General features: G+C 48.7%; 1 protein-coding gene across 1 annotated transcript; it reads right to left on the reverse strand.

Moving 5' to 3' along the window:
- Positions 1-214: 214 nt before the first annotated feature.
- Positions 215-6,752, reverse strand: TMEM37 (transmembrane protein 37). The gene is made up of 2 exons (XM_037849681.1): positions 6,518-6,752; positions 215-1,679 (listed from the first exon to the last, which is right to left on the reverse strand). Exons 1-2 carry the CDS (start codon positions 6,536-6,538, stop codon positions 1,107-1,109), a joined length of 594 nt encoding a protein of 197 aa, XP_037705609.1. The 5' UTR covers positions 6,539-6,752; the 3' UTR covers positions 215-1,106.
- Positions 6,753-19,338: the final 12,586 nt, after the last annotated feature.

Here is a 19,338-nt window from a genome sequence, read left to right on the forward strand (position 1 = left end):
GAAGTCCCATGTCACTGGTGGAAGACAGAATCCAGCACGGGGAGGAGGGAGCCAGTGTAGAAGGAAATGAGCCCAGGGCAAAACCCTACCTGCTCCTGGGCAGAAAAGCACCTGGAAAGGGGACAGTCTGATGCACAAAAAATGCTCACCTGCAGGCAAAGATGGAAATCTCCACTGGTTCCTGCCCACCCACCACCCCCCTTCACCCCATTTCATCCCCAGAATGGTCATTAATCATTACCCAAGGTCTGGCCATTCCCCTTCACCCCTGTGGTGTCCAGCAGGTCTAAGTATGTGCTCTGAAAACAGCCGAGTCCTGGGACCCAAATGGCACCCTGGAGCTGTCTGGCCCTTGCAAATGGATGGACATGCACCCTCACCCGAGGGAGGACTGTATCAGAAGTCAGGTGGACCCTCCTGCCAAGGGCTTGCTCAAGGACTATTCTCCAAGGAGAAAAGAATGCCTCCTTAAGGCAGGACCCCAGGCAGAGTTCCCCGAAGGGGGCAGCCAGCTGCTGGGAGCTGGGGTTACCCAAGGTAACCTGTAGGGTAATGGTCAAAGGGTAGGGGTCAAATCAAGTCAAAGGGTCTGAAAACACACTATGCACAAGAAATCCTGAAGAGAGACCTGAGCTCCGCCTGGAGAAAGCCGAGGCCAGGGAAATATGCACAAGGATCCTTTGAGCTGGTGGGAGAAATTCCTAGTGTCCAAATCATCCACTGGACCCTTAGCTGGAAGCGTGAGTCACTGTTAGCAAGCCTGGGAGATCTCAGGGACCCCATAACCTCATAGATGTGCAGAGTCCACAAAACAGGCATGGCCTGGACACCTTCTACCCTTGCCACCTGCCAATCTATTCCAGTCCTAGAAAGAAGGATGCAAGAGAAGAGTTTTAAAATGCTTTTCTTCTTCTAAAATCAATGCACTAATAACATTTGTAGCTAAGCTACAAAGGCCTCTGGGCCGTTTCTGAGAGACCACCCAAAGGTTAGCAGCTAAGAGGCAGTAGTTTCATGGTCACTGTCCCAATCCTACCCCCACCGGAAGTCAGCTTTTGGAACAGTCCCATAAAAGCCAATGTCCCCAGAGGGGCGGGGCAGGGAGGCTAAAATGTCCCTGGCTGGTCCCACGGCTGGGTGATGCTGTTGATGTGGAGGCCGCCGATGGCATTCAGGAAGAAGAGAAAGGAGGCTGTGAACTCGCACCAGAACATGAGGGTGAAGCCGACGAATGTGACCTGGCTGTTGAGGAGGATCACGAAACTCAGGAGCCCCCCAGAGGAGAGGACAAAAGAGACGAGGAGGAGGATGGAGCCCATGGCCCACCTGCACCGGGCGTGGACCTCCCCGCACAGCTGGGACACCATGAGCAGCTCCAGGCCGAAGATGGCGACCACCACAGCCAGGGCGTCCATGGTGCGGACCAGGCTCATGCCCACGGCCAGCCCGGGCACATGGGCCTGGCTCAGGTCCTGGAGGCAGTGCAGCCCGTCCTTGTCGGTCACGGTGCAGAAGTGCCACAGCCCAAAGAGGTGGTCCTGGGCCAGGAGCCAGCGGCCGTCGCAGATGGAGATGGAGGACAAGACCAGGGCCAAGGCAGAGCACACGATGATCAAGGTCCGGATGAGGGATTCGAAGAAGGACTTCTGGGGCCTCCGCCGGGCCTGCAGCTTCTGGGCCTGGAAGAACCCCCAGGAGGCAGCCAGGTGAGAGGAAAACCTGCCTGCACCCTTCCAACCCTCGGGGGAGCCCCTGCCGTAGTCGCTTTCTCCCCAATATGCCGTCCAACCCCTCAAGGCCGTGTTTTTTGTTCTGGTCTCCCATGAAACCTGGAGCACCCACCTTTACTCATAGCTCCCTCCCCATTTCCTCCTCATCTTTTGAGACAAGCACACAGACCCATCTTCTTTGGGGAGACCCTCCATCCCCCCCATTCTGCCTGTCCTCTGTCCTTCATTCAGGACCTATAAGCATTTACTGTTCAGTTATTCACCAAGCACCGAGTTCCCTGACCTTTGTTTCCTTAAAAGAAATCCAAATTCTACTGGCTGGCAAATGCTAATCAGTTCTGAATTCTAAGAACATGTCTTGGCTGGCTTGTGTGACCTTGAGCACGGAGCCTTCCTCAATTTCCTTTTATGCAAAACAAGAATACCTGCCAGGCTGGGTTTCAAGCGCTGGGAGAAGTGCCTGGAAGACAAGCTTATCAATATAAGGGAAATCTGCCCCCCATCTCCTCCAGGAAGCCTCTGGTGCACACCCCACTCCAGTCCTGTACTTCCCACATTCTACTCAGGTCTCCATGGTATGATCTCGCTTTCCAGTCCTGAAACGGATATTTGCACCTTGCTCTTCAGTTTTGCTCAGCCCTCACCCAGAGCTGGCTAGCCAAACTGTCTGTTCTAGCAGCTTCTAGGTGCAGGGAAGCCACAGATGCTTTCCCTTGACCTCTGGTTCTAGCACAGGAAGACCGCACCACCTAACACCTTTGTGGGCTGTGCATCCGGTGAGATGTGTCCTGGGCTCGCCATCCTGGGACACTGCCCAGGCACTGCTCTCCATCCCCAACCCAGAAAGCCAAAAAACAAGGAATACTTCAAAGAGTAAACTCTTCACCTAGAGGCCCTGCACACCCAGCCCTGCCCCCAGCTCCAAATTTACCTTCTAGCACATTCTCCCTCGCCACTCTGTGCAGCCATGGCAGCCCCCCTTCCCATGCCTGGAGCAAGCCTGGTACTTCCTTCCTCCTTCAGGCCTACTGCCCACCCCACTCCAGCTCTCCTTCAGCTCTGGCCACCCCTTGAGGCTGCCTTCTCCACTCTTCACATCTCAGCTCACCTCTGCAGAGAGGCCTTTCCTGGCCCCCCAACCCAGAGTGAGTCCCCTCCTGTCCTCCTCCATCAGGCACCCTCTCTGTATCCTTCTCTTTTCTGATCCCGCTTTATCTTATTGTTTGTCTCACTTGGATACTGTTTAAACACTGCCGTGCCCCAGTACCTGGCACAGTGATTGGCCTGGAGCATCCCAGAAAAGCTGGGGGATAAACGGAGGGTCAGGTATTTAGTCACTGTCACTTCCTCTAAACCAAGTCTCCCACCCAGCCATAAATTAAACTTCAAGACTTTAGGCCCTTTACAGTGTGTACAGAAGCAGCCCAGGAGGTTCCGCCCCAGATTGGGAGGTAAGCAAAAAGCTCAAGCGGACTGGGCACTGCTTGGAAATCAGGAGATGGAGACATGGGGGCTGGGGGGTGCACCCTGTGCTGTGTGCAGATGGAGGTTTCCAGAGGCAAATCCAGACCACACCTCTCAGCGAGGGACATAAAGCAAAGCTGCTCTCCTGGAGACCCCTGGGCTCAGAGCCCTAGCAAAGATGATCTGCTAACGCTGACCCCAGCTTCAACCCCAGGCACACACGAATAATACTTTTGGCTTCAGCACCTCTGCCCAAAGAAGATCCCATGTTATCCTAAACCTGTGAGGTCGGTAGAGTAAGAAGTTTCATAAAGGCAGGGGTGGGGTGGTGGTGGTGGAATATAGAGGGAAACTAAGTCAAGCAGAAGTCAGGTGACTTGCTGAAGAGCACTCACCTAAATCTCAACAAAGCCTGTGACAGCTGCCGTGCCAGTTACGTAAGTGCAGGAGGTGAGAGCCAATCAGCCAAGGAATACTCTCTGGGCTTCAAGCACAGAGCCTTGCTGCTAGGCCTTGGACCTAGTGTGCATTTTCACAGGCCCGAAGGGCCGGGCCAGAGCTAGAACCGGGACCCCAATTCAGGCCCTGAGACCAAGGCAGCTGGGGCACTGTAAAGAGCCCCCAGCCAACCTGAATGGGTGCAGAGCTTCTGTTTGGGATGACGGAAACGTTCTGGTAATGGAGGGTGGCAATGGTAGCACAACATTGTGACTCTAACGCACGCCACTGAATTGTATACTTGAAAGTATATACTGCAAGTGGTCAAAATGGGAAATTTTATATTGTATATATGTTACCACAATAAACATTTTTTTAAATATAACTCATAATGTTTTTGGAAATTTCCTATATAACTACTTGTTAAATTGTACTTTGAAAGTTATTACCTTTTTGAATATATGTTATATTTCACAATAAGGAAATAACTGAAACCGTGGAACTGTAACCCATAACATTCTTTGAAATTTGCTAACTACTTGTTAAATTGAACTTGGAAAGTTATCACTTCTATGTTATATTCCACAATTTAAAATATGATTAAAAAATAAAAAGAACCCCCAGGTAGGAGACACTGGGGTTCAAGGAGTCTGTTTGGATTTTCTAATACAATTGGATTTCATTAGGAAGCAAAGGGCTCTGTTGCTAAGAAACAAACCAAAGCATACTTTGCAAACCTCTGTATCTAGTCTTCAAACGGCTAAAGGTTTGTCCTTGGGCAGTTTCTTGACTCCTCTGGCCCTTGTTTTCTCATCTATAAACGGGGCTAGTGACCCTTGCATGAATCACCCGGCAAAGCCACAACGCCCAGAGATGGATGAAGCCCTGGGCTGGGAGTTCCCCGGCTGCAGAGAATCCAAGTCACAAAGCCACAGCACCCAGAAACCTTTTGACCCTGGAAATCACGCTGTCTGCAAAACAGGCACGTCCTGTCCCTTGTTCAGCCCCACCTGTCCTGGGGACAGACTGGACTTTAACCTCCAGCCCTCAGACATCACGATGGGATCAGAAAGAGGAGACAGCTGATGTCATTTCATAGTTTTCTCCTCCCACACCCAAAGGACTTCATTTAAACTCTTGCACCACCAGTAAAACTCCCAAGGATTACATGAGCTCGTGTATATAAAGATGCTTGGCTCCTGATCAGCACCCAGTTCACGATGCTAGTAATAGTATTAATTACAGTAATATATGTTGGAGTCTTCTTTCTGCACCCCCACCCCCTAGACCCCAGCACACATCCCTCATGGTTCTGTGTGATGCAAAGCATAATACTCTACATGTGTTCTGAGAGGGCCCGACACTTCCTGGAGGGCAACTCGAACCGTAGGATCAGTGGACAGAGGGGATGGGGGCAGCCCTGCCTGCACCTGCCAGCCCCCCACTGTGGAACTTTGGGGAAAGGCATTTAACACTTCTAACAGCCCTGATTTCCCCCACTAAAAAAAACTTCCCCTTTTCCTCTCTAACCCTGAATGATTTCTACTGACCTGTAGAACAGCATTACTCGACACTCCCGGGACTGTGTCTATGCCACAGCCCTATCTACCCTTATAACCAAAGGCCTCATCTGCTCCCCTCCACCAACAGCACCCCCAGGTAGACACCTTGAGCTCCTTCCCATCACTCCCCACATCTCCAGCCTCTGACACACGACCCTGAGCTCCCTGAGCGGTGAGCCCACACTCCCTCCCACCCTCTCGCGTCACTCACGGCCTGTCTTTGTCCTCCCAGAACCTGTCACAGGGAGCTGCCTGGTCACCATTCAAGATTATGCCCCAGAACCAAGAAGAGCTCACTGCGCCCCATTCCCTGTCCCACCCAAGCGGTTTTGTCCAGGCTAATAGGGGTTTGGGGGTGGCCCGTGGGTGAGGTTTCTCCTGTTAGGGGAAGGTAATAAGAGGAGCTGAGTTTGGAGCCAGGAAGTCCTGGGTTCGAATGTCAGTTCCGCGGCTGAGCCCGCAGAGCTGGGCACGTCCGAGTCTGTTCCCTGACCTGTAACGTGGGCGTGGCAGTACCCGCCTGAGTCCGCGCGGTGGGGACCCGAGGAGCTGGGCGAAGACGACGGGTCTCTAATCATCGGGACAGCCCTTTCAGCCTCTGCAGAAGGCGAGCTCCTGGGATGCCTTCGCGTGAATGAAGCTCGCCCGCGGGATGGCGGTCCCGCCACCTCGGGAACCTTCCTCGGGAGAGCGGCAGGCCTAGCGGAGGCCGTAGGAGCGCGTAGGTTCTTTGCCAATCTAAACATCTTTACAGAAGAAACTAAATCTTCGGAGATGCGGGTTCCTCCCCTCGCCAGAGATAGGCAGCAACGGGGAGATGGCCCCAGAAAGTTCTGGTTTCCAGGAGCGGCATTCTCTCGGTTACAGAAGGCAAGCTTCACTCTGCAAGTGGATTCTGTCCGTCCTCCTCCCCAGACGCGCCTCGTTTCTTAAAAAGAAGGGACCCCTCTGGGGAACCTAACTTAGAGGTCCCTGGAATTTCGGAATCCCGCAACCCCAAAGAACCAGGAAAAACCTTCCCAGGGAAGTCTGGGGGGCCCGGGGTCAGGGTCACGAGCACAAGCGTGGGGGGGGGGGAGACCGCGCCGCCGGAGCATCGGGGTGGGGCGCGCGCCCCCAAGTTGCTTTCCGCTCCACCGTCCTCCCCGCGACCCGGCCGGTTTGCAACCCTGGCGGGCACGGCGGGACGCTCCCCCTCCTGGCCCGAGACTGGCGCTCGCTGTGGGTCCCGAACCCTCCTACCCCTGTTGGGGCAGAGCCCCCGGGCTTGCAAGGAAGTGGGGGGCGGCCAGTCCCGCTCCCCACCTGGGCCCTGCGAGCTACCTGCACGGCGATGGCAGTCATGCTTGCACCTGGGCCGCGCGGGCTCGACGCGCGCTCTCCTGCCGCTCGGCTGCTGCAGCCAGCGCCGGGACTTGAACCTCTCCCCGGGGGCGGAGCAGGCGAGTCGAAGGTGGGGAGGGCGCACAAACGCAGCAGTTAGCCTCGGGGCAAGCTCGGCCGGCCGCCGCCGCCCTCCGCAGCTTGGTTTACGCTGACTCAGCGGGGGCGGCACGGAGGAGCCCCGGGGCGGGGGCGGGGCGGGCTCGCGGGCAGGGGGCGCGCGGACCCGCCAGAAGGGGAGGGGCCCTTCGGGCCCGCGGGAGGAGGATCGGGCACTAGGGGGAGGGATCATCGGAGCCCGAGTCCCTCCCTGGCTCCCAAACCCCAAAGCCCGCCTCTGCCCCGCGCACGGATTCCTCGAGGGCGGGCAGGGCGGCAGCGGAAGGGCCCCAAGATTCGGCTGCAACCCCAGCCTCCGGAGGCGAACTTCGCCGGAGGGTGGGGCAGGAGGGCCGCTGGAGTCACGAGGGAGGAGGCGCCGGGCCCTGCCAACTGCACCGCCCGCTGGGTGCCCTTGAGCTACTTGTTTGACGTCTCTGAGCCTCGGTTAATAAATGAGATCGTGTACGGGAGAGGTCGGGGTAATCTTGCTGGCGCCAGTTTTCTATCCTTTAAAGGGAGATGTAAAACCCGGTTCTCCTCCCCCTCCTAGGGGACATCAAAAATGCAGATGAACCCAAACAAAAGTTAATTCTTTCTTCTTCTTCTTCTTCTTCTTTTTTTTTTTTTTCTTTTTGTGGGGCTTCACTTTGTCTGCCCTAATCAGAATCTCGAGGAAGCCGCCCAGAAACGTCCCACCTAAAGGTAGGGGTTGGGGTTGGGAGGAGGGTTTCGAAGCCCACTAACTCCAGCTAACTCCTCTTCCTCAGTTGTAGGGGAGTGTGTGTTGGTGGCGAGTGTTCCTGCTTAGGATGAAGCAAGACCCATCCCTCCTTAACTAAATGGAGTAAATGGAATTATTTGTCTCATCTAGACAGGCCGCCAGCTCCCCTGGACAGCCCGAGGACATTCAAAGCAACTAACCTTATCTCTGTTTTCCCCCAAGAGAAAGGGGAGGGGGGAAGTTAGGGTTATCTGTGCATCTCTGAATTAGCCGTTCATCTGATTCCATCTCTGACAAAGGGACCTCATAAAATATTCTAACCCAGCCTTGGGTATTGACGAGTGGAGATATCCCACTCACCCACCCACCCCCACCCACAGTCGGCCAGAAAGCCAGAACATGGCCTCACTGGAAGCACCAGTTCCGGATGCAAGTTCTTGACACCCTTCTGCGCCAGAACCGGCTGAAGGGCTTGTCAAAACAGATTGCTGGGCCTCAAGCCCCAGTAGCTGACAAAATCGGTGTGGGATGGGGACCAGAAAAGCGTGATTCTAACCTGGTGCTGCTGCTGCTGCCATGGGGATCTGGGGGCTGTGCCTTGAGAACCGCTGAGCTAAGGCAAAGGGTCAGGAGTTGGCCCTTGTGGGGGGGGTCCCTTCCCAGAGCCCTGAATTGCTCTACAGGAGGGGTCCCCCCACCAGGACAGGAGTGCCTGGAATCAAAATCAGAAGGAACTCTGGTCAGCTAATCTGCACCCACGGTGTGCCTTCTGGGAGAGCCCGTGTGTGGGAGGCAAGTTTGGGGATGTATTGCTTGCTAATACTTTGTTGGTAAGAGTAGAAAATCTTGAATTAGTGGAATTTGAGCAACAAGTATTGTCAGCAAGAGAGCTGGGGAAGCAGAGCTGAGGAATAATGAGGAGGAAGTAGCGTCATTGTGCAGTGGTAAGAAGGCGCGGGACTGGGTGGGGTTTGTGCAGAGGGCTGTGACAGTAAGACCGTGAACCAGTCACCCAGGCTGGCCCCCTGCCATCATCTGGGATCCCCAAATATCCTAGCTCCCTCCTCGGTGCCCAGGGCTGGGGGCAGAGCAGGGAGGGGCAGCACCCACAGCTCTCCCTTAGGGAGCCCCCAACGCCTGGTGAGAGAAAAGCCAGTGATTCACCCCAAGGTGAATGTCCAGAGAGGGGGGCTGTGGGGGGGACTGAGGTGGGGGTGGGAAGACAGGGTGGGACACCCAGGTATAGTAAACCAGAAACAGCACTGCCGTGAGTGGTGGGCTCAGGGACAGGGCGGAACCTGCCCCATTAACTTTCTCTGCCTTTTCTCTGTGATAGATTCAACTCCTGTCTCCCTGTGCCCACCTGCCAGGCCAGGCCAGTGTTGGGGGAAAGGGACAGGCATGAAAAAAGAGAAGAAGTAGTAACCCTCACACACCCTGAGACCACTCTCATCTCTGATCTGGTGAGAAAGATTCAGGCATTCAGCAAGTTCACGGTCTTGCTGTATTATAGCAGAGATGCATGGACCTATTAGGTGATCAACAAATACTCTATCTTTTAGTCAATCAACAAGCACTCTCATGCCTCTGGACTTTGGTACTTGCTGCTTCCACTGCCTGAAATGTTGTTCCCAAGATATTCATATCTAAGACTCACCACCTCACTCCTTTGAGTTCTATGCTCAGTTACACCTTATCAGGGAAGCCTACCATGACTGCCACCTCTAAAACAGCCCTCCCCATTCCATTCTCTCCCCCTTTGTTTTTCTTCATATACTTACTACCATCACATACACATGCATCTGTGTGTCTACTCTCCCTCTCTAGTGAAAGTTTCAAGAGGACAACTTTGCTGTGTTCACTGCCATATATCCCTGTTGCCTAGGGCAGGGCTTGGCACATAGTAGGTGCTCAATAAATGTTGGCTGAATAAATGAATGAGGTGTTGAATACCTACCATGTACCCACCACCGTCTTGGCCAAATGAGGGACAAAGAAGAAAAACACAAAGTCCCTACCAATAGAAAAGTGCTTGGGTTTTGGGGTCAAAATCCACCTTTCCATCATTTATGCTCTATCCTGGCTTCCCCAAGTCAGGCCCTGTTGGGAATTCAGTCGTGTTCCCCATGGAGACATGCTAAAGTCTTACTCTGCCATTCTGTGGGTGTGAACCCATTTGTAAATAGGACTTTTGAAAGTATTAGTTGAGATGTGGACTCATTTGTGAATAGGGTCTTTGAAGATCCTATTTAGATGAGGCCAAATTGAAGCAGGGTGGGCCTCAATCCACATGACTAGAGTTCTTAGAAGCAAAGGAAATTTGGACATGGTCAGTAGAAATCAGAGGCAGGGGCAGAGGTACAAACTGGGGAACCCCGAGGACTGTGGCAAGCCAGCACCAGAGCACTACAGCCTCAGGGGAAAAGCAAGGCCCGTGAGCCTTGATTTTGGACATCTAGCTTCCAGAACCGTGAGACAAGAAATCCTCGTTCTTTGAGCCGACCCAGTATGTGGTATTTGTCGTAGCCCTTGCGAATGGAGACGGGCCCCAAATCTTCCATCTCTCTCTGTACCCACACCTGTCACTTCCTCCATTCTCTGCCCAGCTTTGGCTCCTCCAGGCCCCATCACCTTTAACCTGGATGCCTATGTAAAGCTTCCTGCCTGGCCTCCCTGCCTCCACCCTGGCCTCCTTCTGTCTCTTCAGACAATTTCCCAAGGTCCCTGAGGCCAGGTCATCTGTCCTCATTCCCTGCAGCTAGGCTGCCCAGCCCCTCAGCTCCAGCTGCAGTAGCCGGCTCTCCCCGCTGGACAGGAAGCTGGCCATTCTCTCTGCAGGGCAGGCGTCCCCTTGGGTGTTTGAAGGGCAGGGCTGACACCATTTTGGAGGGCCTCCGTTGATTTCCCCAAAGTAGCTTGCCCTCCCCCACTTGCCACTTTCCATTACCTTTGTACTTTCCTTTATCGTTAGCTGAACTTGTCTTATTTGCCAGTTTCCTTGATTTTCTGCCTCCCCTCCCTAAACACTATCAGCTCCAGGAGAGCAGGGATCTGTCTCTCATTCGCTGCTGCCTGCCCAGTCCCTAGAATAGTGGCTGGTCTATAACATTGGCTAACTAGCTGGCTGAACAGACTTCAAATGCATCCTGGACAAATGACGGCTCCTCTCTGAGCACAGACTGCTGGGGCTTCCCCAGAGCTCAAAAACCCCAGTGATGTTCATCATCCAGTATCCCAGGGGCATCTAAGCCCGATAGCCCTTGACCCAGGGGACCCTTAAATGGGTGAGGCCTGAGCAAGGAGACCCCTGTGCTGGTGTTTTCACCTTCCAGGAATGTCCTAAGCCCTTCCCTGCCAAGGGCTCCAAGTCCAGTGGGCAAAGGCGGGGCAGAGGCATGCAGAGACCCAGATGCAATCACGGGGAGTGTGGCAGGAGCAGCAGCTGGCCCGTGGCACCCTGGACAGTTCTAAAGCTGCGCTGAGATGTCTAATGCTCCCTGTCACCCAGGCCCTGTACATCTGCCCTCTCGGATGGGTGCCTTGTCCGTGACCCTGCAGAAAGAGCCCCTGCCTCTCCCCTACCCCCCTTCCCCGCTGCCCTGCCTGCAGCCATTCTGTGGAGGGGCTTCCATGCCCGCCCCCTCCTCCCGGGTTCCCAGTTGCAGGCTGATTTCTTTTTCCCCCACATCAGACTCCTCTGCCCGAAGGTCCAGGCCTGCAGTCCAATTCCCTGCAGCGCAGACCTTGTTTGCAGCAGTCTCCTGCGGCCCAGGGGCCTGGCGCCTCCCCGCCCCACCTTCCTGCCTTGGAGTCACTGGAGTCACCGGTGTGACATTTACCTGTGTCAGCACGCTCGGGCGTCCACATTCAGCTGCTGCTGGCTGGGGAGAAGGTGGACGCCCTGCTGCCCAGGCACAATGAATGAATGGAGCAGGAGCATGTGGCTCCCCTAAATACTTCTCTGGATCAAAAACACCCCCCCCCCACCATGTGCCTTGTTTTTGGAAGGTGTAATCTAGAGGCGGGGTGATGGGGAATGGTGTACATGGGACCTCCGAGGGTGACCTACCTGTAGGGTACCCCCCTTTCCAATGTCATGTCGGTGGTTGAGATGGGAGCCCTCCGGAGCCCCAGGATCCTGCAGATTGGCAGGCACACCTTGCATTCCTGAGGGGTGAGGGGGGCCTTTTCCCATCCTTTTCTTTGCACGCTTGGACACTGGACTTGGCACACTTGAGACACCCAATCTCTTGGGGACAGTCCCCCGCTAACCACATGCAGTCAGGGGACTGTAGACCTGACTGCCAGTCCATTGTGTCCCAAAATAGGGCCATATTCTTCCCTAAAATTACAAGCAGGAATTGTTTGGGGAGCGCAGAAAGATGACAAGGGAAGTTAAAGGGTTTAGACGGGGCTTTATCTGAACGCTGTTCAATGAGATGTTACAAGGGAAGCTGGCTGGGCCAAAGGATCCAGGAAGGCTGATAAGGGAGACAAAGACTTCTAAGGAATTCACTGAATGAGGGGGTGGCTGGGGGTCCCGGATGGCTGGGCGCCTCAGGGCCTTGGGCAGGCTGGCTCTGGCAGCCCACCCTTCTCAGCCTGCAGACGCATTTTGTTTTGTTCACAGAATGTTTTTAACAACAACAAAAAAAATGGTCAATTCAAAAATTAGGGAATTTTATTATTGATTTCTGTCTTCTCTTGAAAATGAGACCATTTGGAAACCTGCGGTCACTTTCTCACCTGGTACCGGTGGCTGTTGGCTCCCCAGAGTGCCCTCGGGACTGTGTTCTGAGGCCCACTCCCCAGCCACTCACTGTGGGAGCCTGGCTCAGCTCAGGCCTCTGGGTCATCCGCCTGGCCCTGGAAGGATTTAGTGTGTAAGCCCAGCTCTGCGTTGTGCCGGTAAAGTAACCTGGCCTCACCTGGGTGTCTGCGTTGTTCCTTGGAGCTCTGGCTGGCTCACACCCACCCCAGTCTCTTCTGACCAGACTTGGACTCAGACGTTCCAACACAGCCCTCACCCCTCATGGAAGATGCTCTTTCCACTTCTGGGTTCGGATTCCTGAGAGAGAATCAGGCCTCACACTTTAAAGGTGACCAGGCAGCCTGAGAGCAAAGAACGGGAGCAGAATCTGATAACCCATAGGATTTTGCTGCAGTTTTCCATTGAAACACAAAATTGCTCTACAGTCACCCTCCTTTGGATCAGAGAGAACCCCCAAAAGATGATTCTTGATCATAAAACAAGGCTGGTTTCATTAGATTTGGTCTGCTTATTTACGTAGGGGCAGCGTAAGTTTGCTTTGCTAGTAGTTTTCGTAAGGAACCTCTGAACTTGACACCACATTTCACCTGCAGTACCTATAGATTTAGGTGATCCTCTTTTTCGAGGTCCTGAAAGTATCATGTGGTTCCCATGCTTGCCAGAAAGTAACCTTCACTGACCTTCAGGCTGGGAACCAGACCAATTTTTCCAAGAAGCTTTTGTATGCGTTGGCCCCATAAAGTCAACCTTAATTCATTAAAAGGCTCTGGTCATGTCTGATTAAATGAACTTCATTCTCACACATGACATTCCAGTCAAAGCCTTGGTTATATAACCAGTGTCTCCAATTATGTCCTGTTAACAAGGAAGACAGATTCTGGTTGAGCCTATGCAAATAATTATTATTTTGCCATAAAAGTAAGAATATTCAGTAAGAGTTTCCCAATTCTGGAGGGATCAGGCAGGGGGAAAAGGTGAATGATTTGTGAATTATACATACCTTAAGGGAAAAGAGTGAGGGATTCCTTGCGTCTAGAAAATAGAACATTGGATCATAATAATCCAAACAAAACTATAATCATTCTTTATCAATTCATTCTGCTCTAGGTATTTAGTCCTTGTTCTGCTTGATCTTGTTTTAGTGATCTCATGAACACCTCTGCATCTCCACTAGAATTCTGGCAATTTTGACTGAGTCCAATAGCACGGTCTCAAAATTATTTAAGCAATGTCATTAGAAACCCGTGCCCCAGAGTTCCTGGCATAGTCCTTTCCACAGGTCTCTGAGACAGTACTTTGTTGTTGAAAACCTCTGGCCTGTAGCTGATTGTCAAGTGTTTTCATGGAAACATCAGAATAAAAATATCCATAGAAAACAAATGACTTAAAATGGCCATGGTTAATTTATTGCTGTTTTACAAAAGTGAGTGATCTACTGAGAGTTCATTAAACATTTTAAGAATAACTGAAATTATGCTCAATAATACAGCTATTGTCTAAGATCAGGCAGATCAGAACTAGGACATCTTGGGGACAGTGAGGACGTTGACAAATCTCTAGGAATGTTATATGATTTCTGACATGTTTATATTAATAACGTTTTACCCACGCAAATTTAGCCAACAGAAGGTTAGAAAATCCCTTTTTTTTATTTGACAGCACTGCCCATGCAACTCATAACATAGCAAATAAACCTATTTCTAGCACCTCTCTTTTTACAAGGTGAAAGGAGAATTCTTTGTGATTTTTTAAGGGCCCTTAGAAAATCCCAAAGACAGTTTAAGATCCAGAAGATGTCATTTAGGGTTTGATGTGGGGAAAGTGAAATGTCAAAAGTTGTCAGGTTTAACATTTTGTTAATAGGATCATTGGTCACTGAAACAATGTTTGGTTCCCTATTTAATCAGCATGGCAATAACAAAGAATAACAGAGAATAAAAGAAGCAAAACGAGTTCTTTCAAAAGTGAGAAGACTTGTTCTCTAAAACAACAAAGGATGATAAGGTCAATATAAAACACAGGAGATTATTCTGATAAAATACCAGAATCTTTGCCTTCTAGGCAGATTACTCAGATGGTTGGACAAAACCTTTTACAAATTCTTACTAAGATCAGACCATTGATCCAAGAAAATTTTGTCATTTTAACAGAGAGAAAATCAAATTCTATTTTTACATGAAGATACTACCTACTAAGAAAACTCTTAGGAATCTTATAAACCTATCAAATCTTGGCCAATCTTGACCATGACAAATAAAATTCCTTTTCTGCAAGCCTTCTACAACTTTCTATCTCCATTCAGTTTTTATCCTACACATTCTTGCTTCTCATTCTGCAACAGCCAGTCATTTTACCTTAGGAAAAAAGCACTCTCCTTTACTTTAACAAAAACGCATCCTGCAAAACTTAAATATTTAAGTTTCTAAAAAGATCGTGGAAACTTTTCAAGCTGTCATCCTACAAAACACAATTACTCTTGAAATAAAGTTTGTCAGAATAATAATTTAATTCATTTAAACATAAATTTTTAGTTTTCATATCTTAAAAATCCAGTAGCTATAATGCTAGCTTATTTGATCAGTGAACCTGTGTAAACTTAGGAAGAATACACCCAAGGAGAATAAAATTAACATTGATAACTGAGAAGACATTGATGTTTTTATTTAACTAACAATATAAAACTAGTTCTATTTGTCAAAGGTTTATCTGAATTATTGGAACTTGAATTCTTAAAAACATCATGTTTAGTTCTACAAACAATTTTTTCATTGGAAATATTAGATGTTTGGTTTTTTCATTGGAAATATTAGATGTTTGGTTTTCTTAATTTCTGTGACTTTGGGAGTATCAATTTATATATATAAGCTCTTATTTATCTTTAAGCCAACATGAATAGAACTCTTTAAAGAGTTTTATGATTTAGTTGGGTAGTATCACCTGGAGATAGGAAAATCTCATACATAAAACAGACACAAATAGAGAGCTTATAGCTTCAATTTAAAATTTTTTAGCCATGAGTCCAACATAAAAACATGGAAACACAGAAAACAAAGAAATCTCATGAGCTGTTTTGTTTTTTTTTTTTTTTTTTTTTTTTTTTTTTGCCCCCATTTTTCTATTCATCCATCCATACACTGGACAAAGGGGAGTGTGGTCCATATGGCTTTCCCAATCACATTGTCACCCCTCATAAGCTACATTTTTATATAATCATCTTCAAGATTCAAAGGTTCTGGGTTGCAGTTCGATAGTTTCAGGTATTTACTGCTAGCTATTCCAATTCATTAGAACCTAAAAAGGGTTTTCTATATTGTGCATAAGAGTGCCCAACAGAGTGACCTCTTGGCTCCTTTTGGAATCTCTCTGCCACTGAAGCTTATTTCATTTCCTTTCACATCCCCCTTTTGGTCAAGAAGATGTTCTCCATCCCATGATGCCGGGTCTAGATTCCTCCCCGGGAGTCATATTCCACGTTGCCAGGGAGATTCACTCCCCTTGGTGTCAGATTCCACGTAGCGGGGAGGGCAGCGATGACACTCGCCAAGTTGGCTTAGCTAGAGAGAGAGGGCCACATCTGAGCTGAGGGGGCATCTTGTAGAGGACTGCCCTTAACTTGTAGAGTCTAGCATAACTCCAAGTAGTTAGAGGTTAAAAGTCAGAATTGAACTGAATGGAATTGCATTGTAGCTGGTGATTGAAGTTACTGCACTCACTTGCTCTGGCTGATTGAAGTTATTTCAGTTTAATATAGTTGGTTGAATTTTATATACTTTCCTAAGTGGCCTTGCGCTATAAATCTTGTTCTGTTTCCTACTTTTCTCAGCAAATAGCTTGATTTATTATAACCCCTGTTGTTGTACATATAGATCTAATTCAGTGTTTTTAAATGATAGATTAGGTTCCATTAGTGGGTAGTGAAATCAGCTTGGTGGGGGCATAATTGGCATTCATAAAAAATGAATATGAAAGCAGTGACATGAACAGATATCTGCACACCAATGTTCATAGCAGCAATATTCACAATTGCCAAGATATGGTAACAACCCAATGTCCTTCAACAGATGAGTGGATAAATAAAATGTGGTATATACACACGATGGAATACTACATGGCTGTAAGAAGGAACGATGTTGTGAAACATATGACAACAGGGATGAAACTTGAAGAGATAATGCTGAGCGAAATAAGCCAGACACACAAAAAAGAAATATGGTATGTTACTACTAATGTGAACACTGTGAAAAATATTGTATGCTACCACTAATGTGAACACTGTGAAAAATGTAAAGTAAATGGTTTATATTTTTTAAAAAATGAATAGAATACTGTAGAAAATATCAGAGTGCTTCCAACATAATTAGAGTAAGTATTATTTCATGAATTATTTCAAAGAAAGATAGATGATAAATAGATAGACAGACAGATAGAAAGATAGGTTACAATGTAAAAAGTATTTTTTACTGTGACTTCTAGTAAGAAAAGTCTAGTTCATTGCTTCTCACTGCAGCATAGATAGCCCTACTATTCATCCACTGCATTTTTTCAATATGTTCCTCAAATTTATTTTTATTATTTAAAAATTTTTTACTTTAGTAACATGTATACAACCTAAAATTTCCCCCTTTAACCACATTCAGATATAAAATTCAGTGGTGTTAATTACATTCTCTATGTTCTGCTACCATCACCATCATCCATCACCAAAACTTCTCCATCACCCCAAACAGAAATTCTCTACCAGTTAAGGTTTAACTTCCCATTCCCTACCCTCTCCCCAGCCCCTGGTAACCTACATTCTAGTTTCTGATCCTTTGAATTTGCTTGTTCCAGTTATTTCATATCAGTGAGATCATACAATATTTGTCTTTTTGTGTCTGACCTATTTCACTCAACATTATGTCCTCAAGGTTCATCCATGTTGTCACATTGTCACATGTATCAGAACTTTAGTCTTTCTCACAGCTACATAATATGTATATACTAGATCTTTCTTATCCATTCATCTGCTGATGGACACTTGGGTTGTCTTCTGGTTTGCTAATGCTGCCAGAATGCAAAATATCAGAAATGGATGGGCTTTTCTTAAGGGGGTTTATTTGGTTACAATAAACCAAATAAGTCTTAAGGCCATAATAGTGTGCAAGGTAAGGCATCAACAATAGGGTACCTTCGCTGAAGGATGGCCAATGGTGTCCAGAAAACCTCTGTTAACTGGGAAGGCACGTGGCTGGCGTCTGCTTTCTCCCAGGTTGGCTTCAAAATGGCACTCTCCAAAATGTCAGCATCAGCTTTCAACGGTCATCTTCAAAATGTCTCTGTAAGTTGCAGCAGCAAGCTCCTTCTGTCTGAGCTCTTATATAGGGCTCTAGTAAAGTAATCAAGGCCCAGCTGAATGGGCGGGGCCACACCATGGAAATTATCTAATCAGAGTTATCACCAACACTTGGGTGAGTCACAATCTCCATGGAAACAACCTAATCCAAAGGTTCCAATCTAATCAACACTAATACATCTGCCCCCACAAGACTGCATCAAAGAACATGGCGTTTTGGGGGACATAGTACATGGCTGCTTCCATCTTTTGTCCATTGTGAATAATGTCACTGTGAACATCATTGTGCAAATATCTGTTCGAGTCCCTGCTGTCAGTTCTTCTGGGTATATGCCTAGAAGTGGGATTGCTAGGTTATATGTTAATTCTGTACTCAGCTTTCTGAGGAACTGCCAAACAGTTATAAACAGCAGCTGCACCACCACTGAATGAGTGTTCCTATTTTTTCACATCCTCTCCAACACTTTGTTATTTTTCATGAGCTCCTAGACCCAGTTTAAGGGGACCAACCAGCTCCTCTTTTGACAGCAGGTTTTCCTACGGAAGTTGAAACTTAAGTGGAAGGAATAGCCCCGAAGTAGGAAGTTGGAAGCTCCTGAGAGAGTTTACCACTTTCACAACCTACCACTTGGATTTGGCTGAACAGACTGATCAAGTGTAAGCAGGAATACACTTGTTCAGTTTGCACAGTATTCATTAGCATTCATTGAATTTCTGTTTTGGGCCATTTCCTGTGTATGTCCTTTTGCTCTAGAAGTGCAAAACTCTCCTGAGCAGCGACAGATGCTTTCATCTAACCCAGGGGTCCTGTGTTTTATTGGAAGAACATCAGGCCAAGCCTCAGTTTCCCCAGTGATGTGCCCAGGGGTTCCTATAGCAGGAACACATCTGCCCCTCCCCATCCCCCCTGCAGTGACTGGCTGCTATGATGCTGACAGCTAAGCAAGCAGGATGCCTTTCCCTTAGTGGAGTAACAACTGGGAATAGTTTGGCTTTTATTTCCCCAAACTGGGGGTACCAAATAAGAGTGCACATTTTAAGGCCTGTGCAATTCTGCATTCTAGGGATAGTGACAAAATTCCCCTTTAGGAGAGGATTGTTGTTTTTGTTTTGCTTTGTTTTTGAAAATCCTGGAGACTGCCTTCTGCTCTGCAAAAGGAATGCAAAATTATCTTTTGGAATGCAGAGTTTGAGTCCATGTTAAGCCACTAAACTTCTCTGCATAGTCAACATTCCCCCCCACCCCCCAAAATCCTCTGAAGGAGTTGGAAGAAGGATTGCTGGGGCAGGACCCAACAGGGCAAGATACCAAAATAGACCCTCCCATTGGTGGGATCAAGAGCAGACTCTAGAATGCAGAAACAGCTATAAATTTTGTTTCTTGTTTTCATAATAACTGATTTAATTTTTCTCAGCTCAAAAGGCCAGCATTTGGGAGTCTATGGTTGATACTGCAGTTCATTGATGCCATTGGGACTCACTCTTTCTTTCTGCTCAGCCACCTTTTAGCAAGTGTATTTTGTTCTCGAGCTTGTCTCCTTGTGTGCCCATAGTGGCTGCTGCACCTCCAACATTGCGTTGCTATTCCAGGCAGAAAGAAGGGAAAGAGCATAGAGCAAAGGGCACAGGCCAATGCCTTTCAAAGGGTTTTCCCAAAAGCATCACCTAATGACTTCTGCTTACATCTCCTTGGCCAGAACTGGCCATTTTTAGCTGGGAATGAGACTGGAATTTATAGTTTTTGACTGGACACCTTGCTTTCCCATACAAAACTGGTGTCCCGTTAGAAGAAGGAAAGGGGAAATAGATAGCAGGTGGGTGATGGGCAGTGTCTG

This window comes from Choloepus didactylus, chromosome 9, assembly GCF_015220235.1.
Source record: "Choloepus didactylus isolate mChoDid1 chromosome 9, mChoDid1.pri, whole genome shotgun sequence".
NCBI lineage: Eukaryota > Metazoa > Chordata > Mammalia > Pilosa > Megalonychidae > Choloepus > Choloepus didactylus.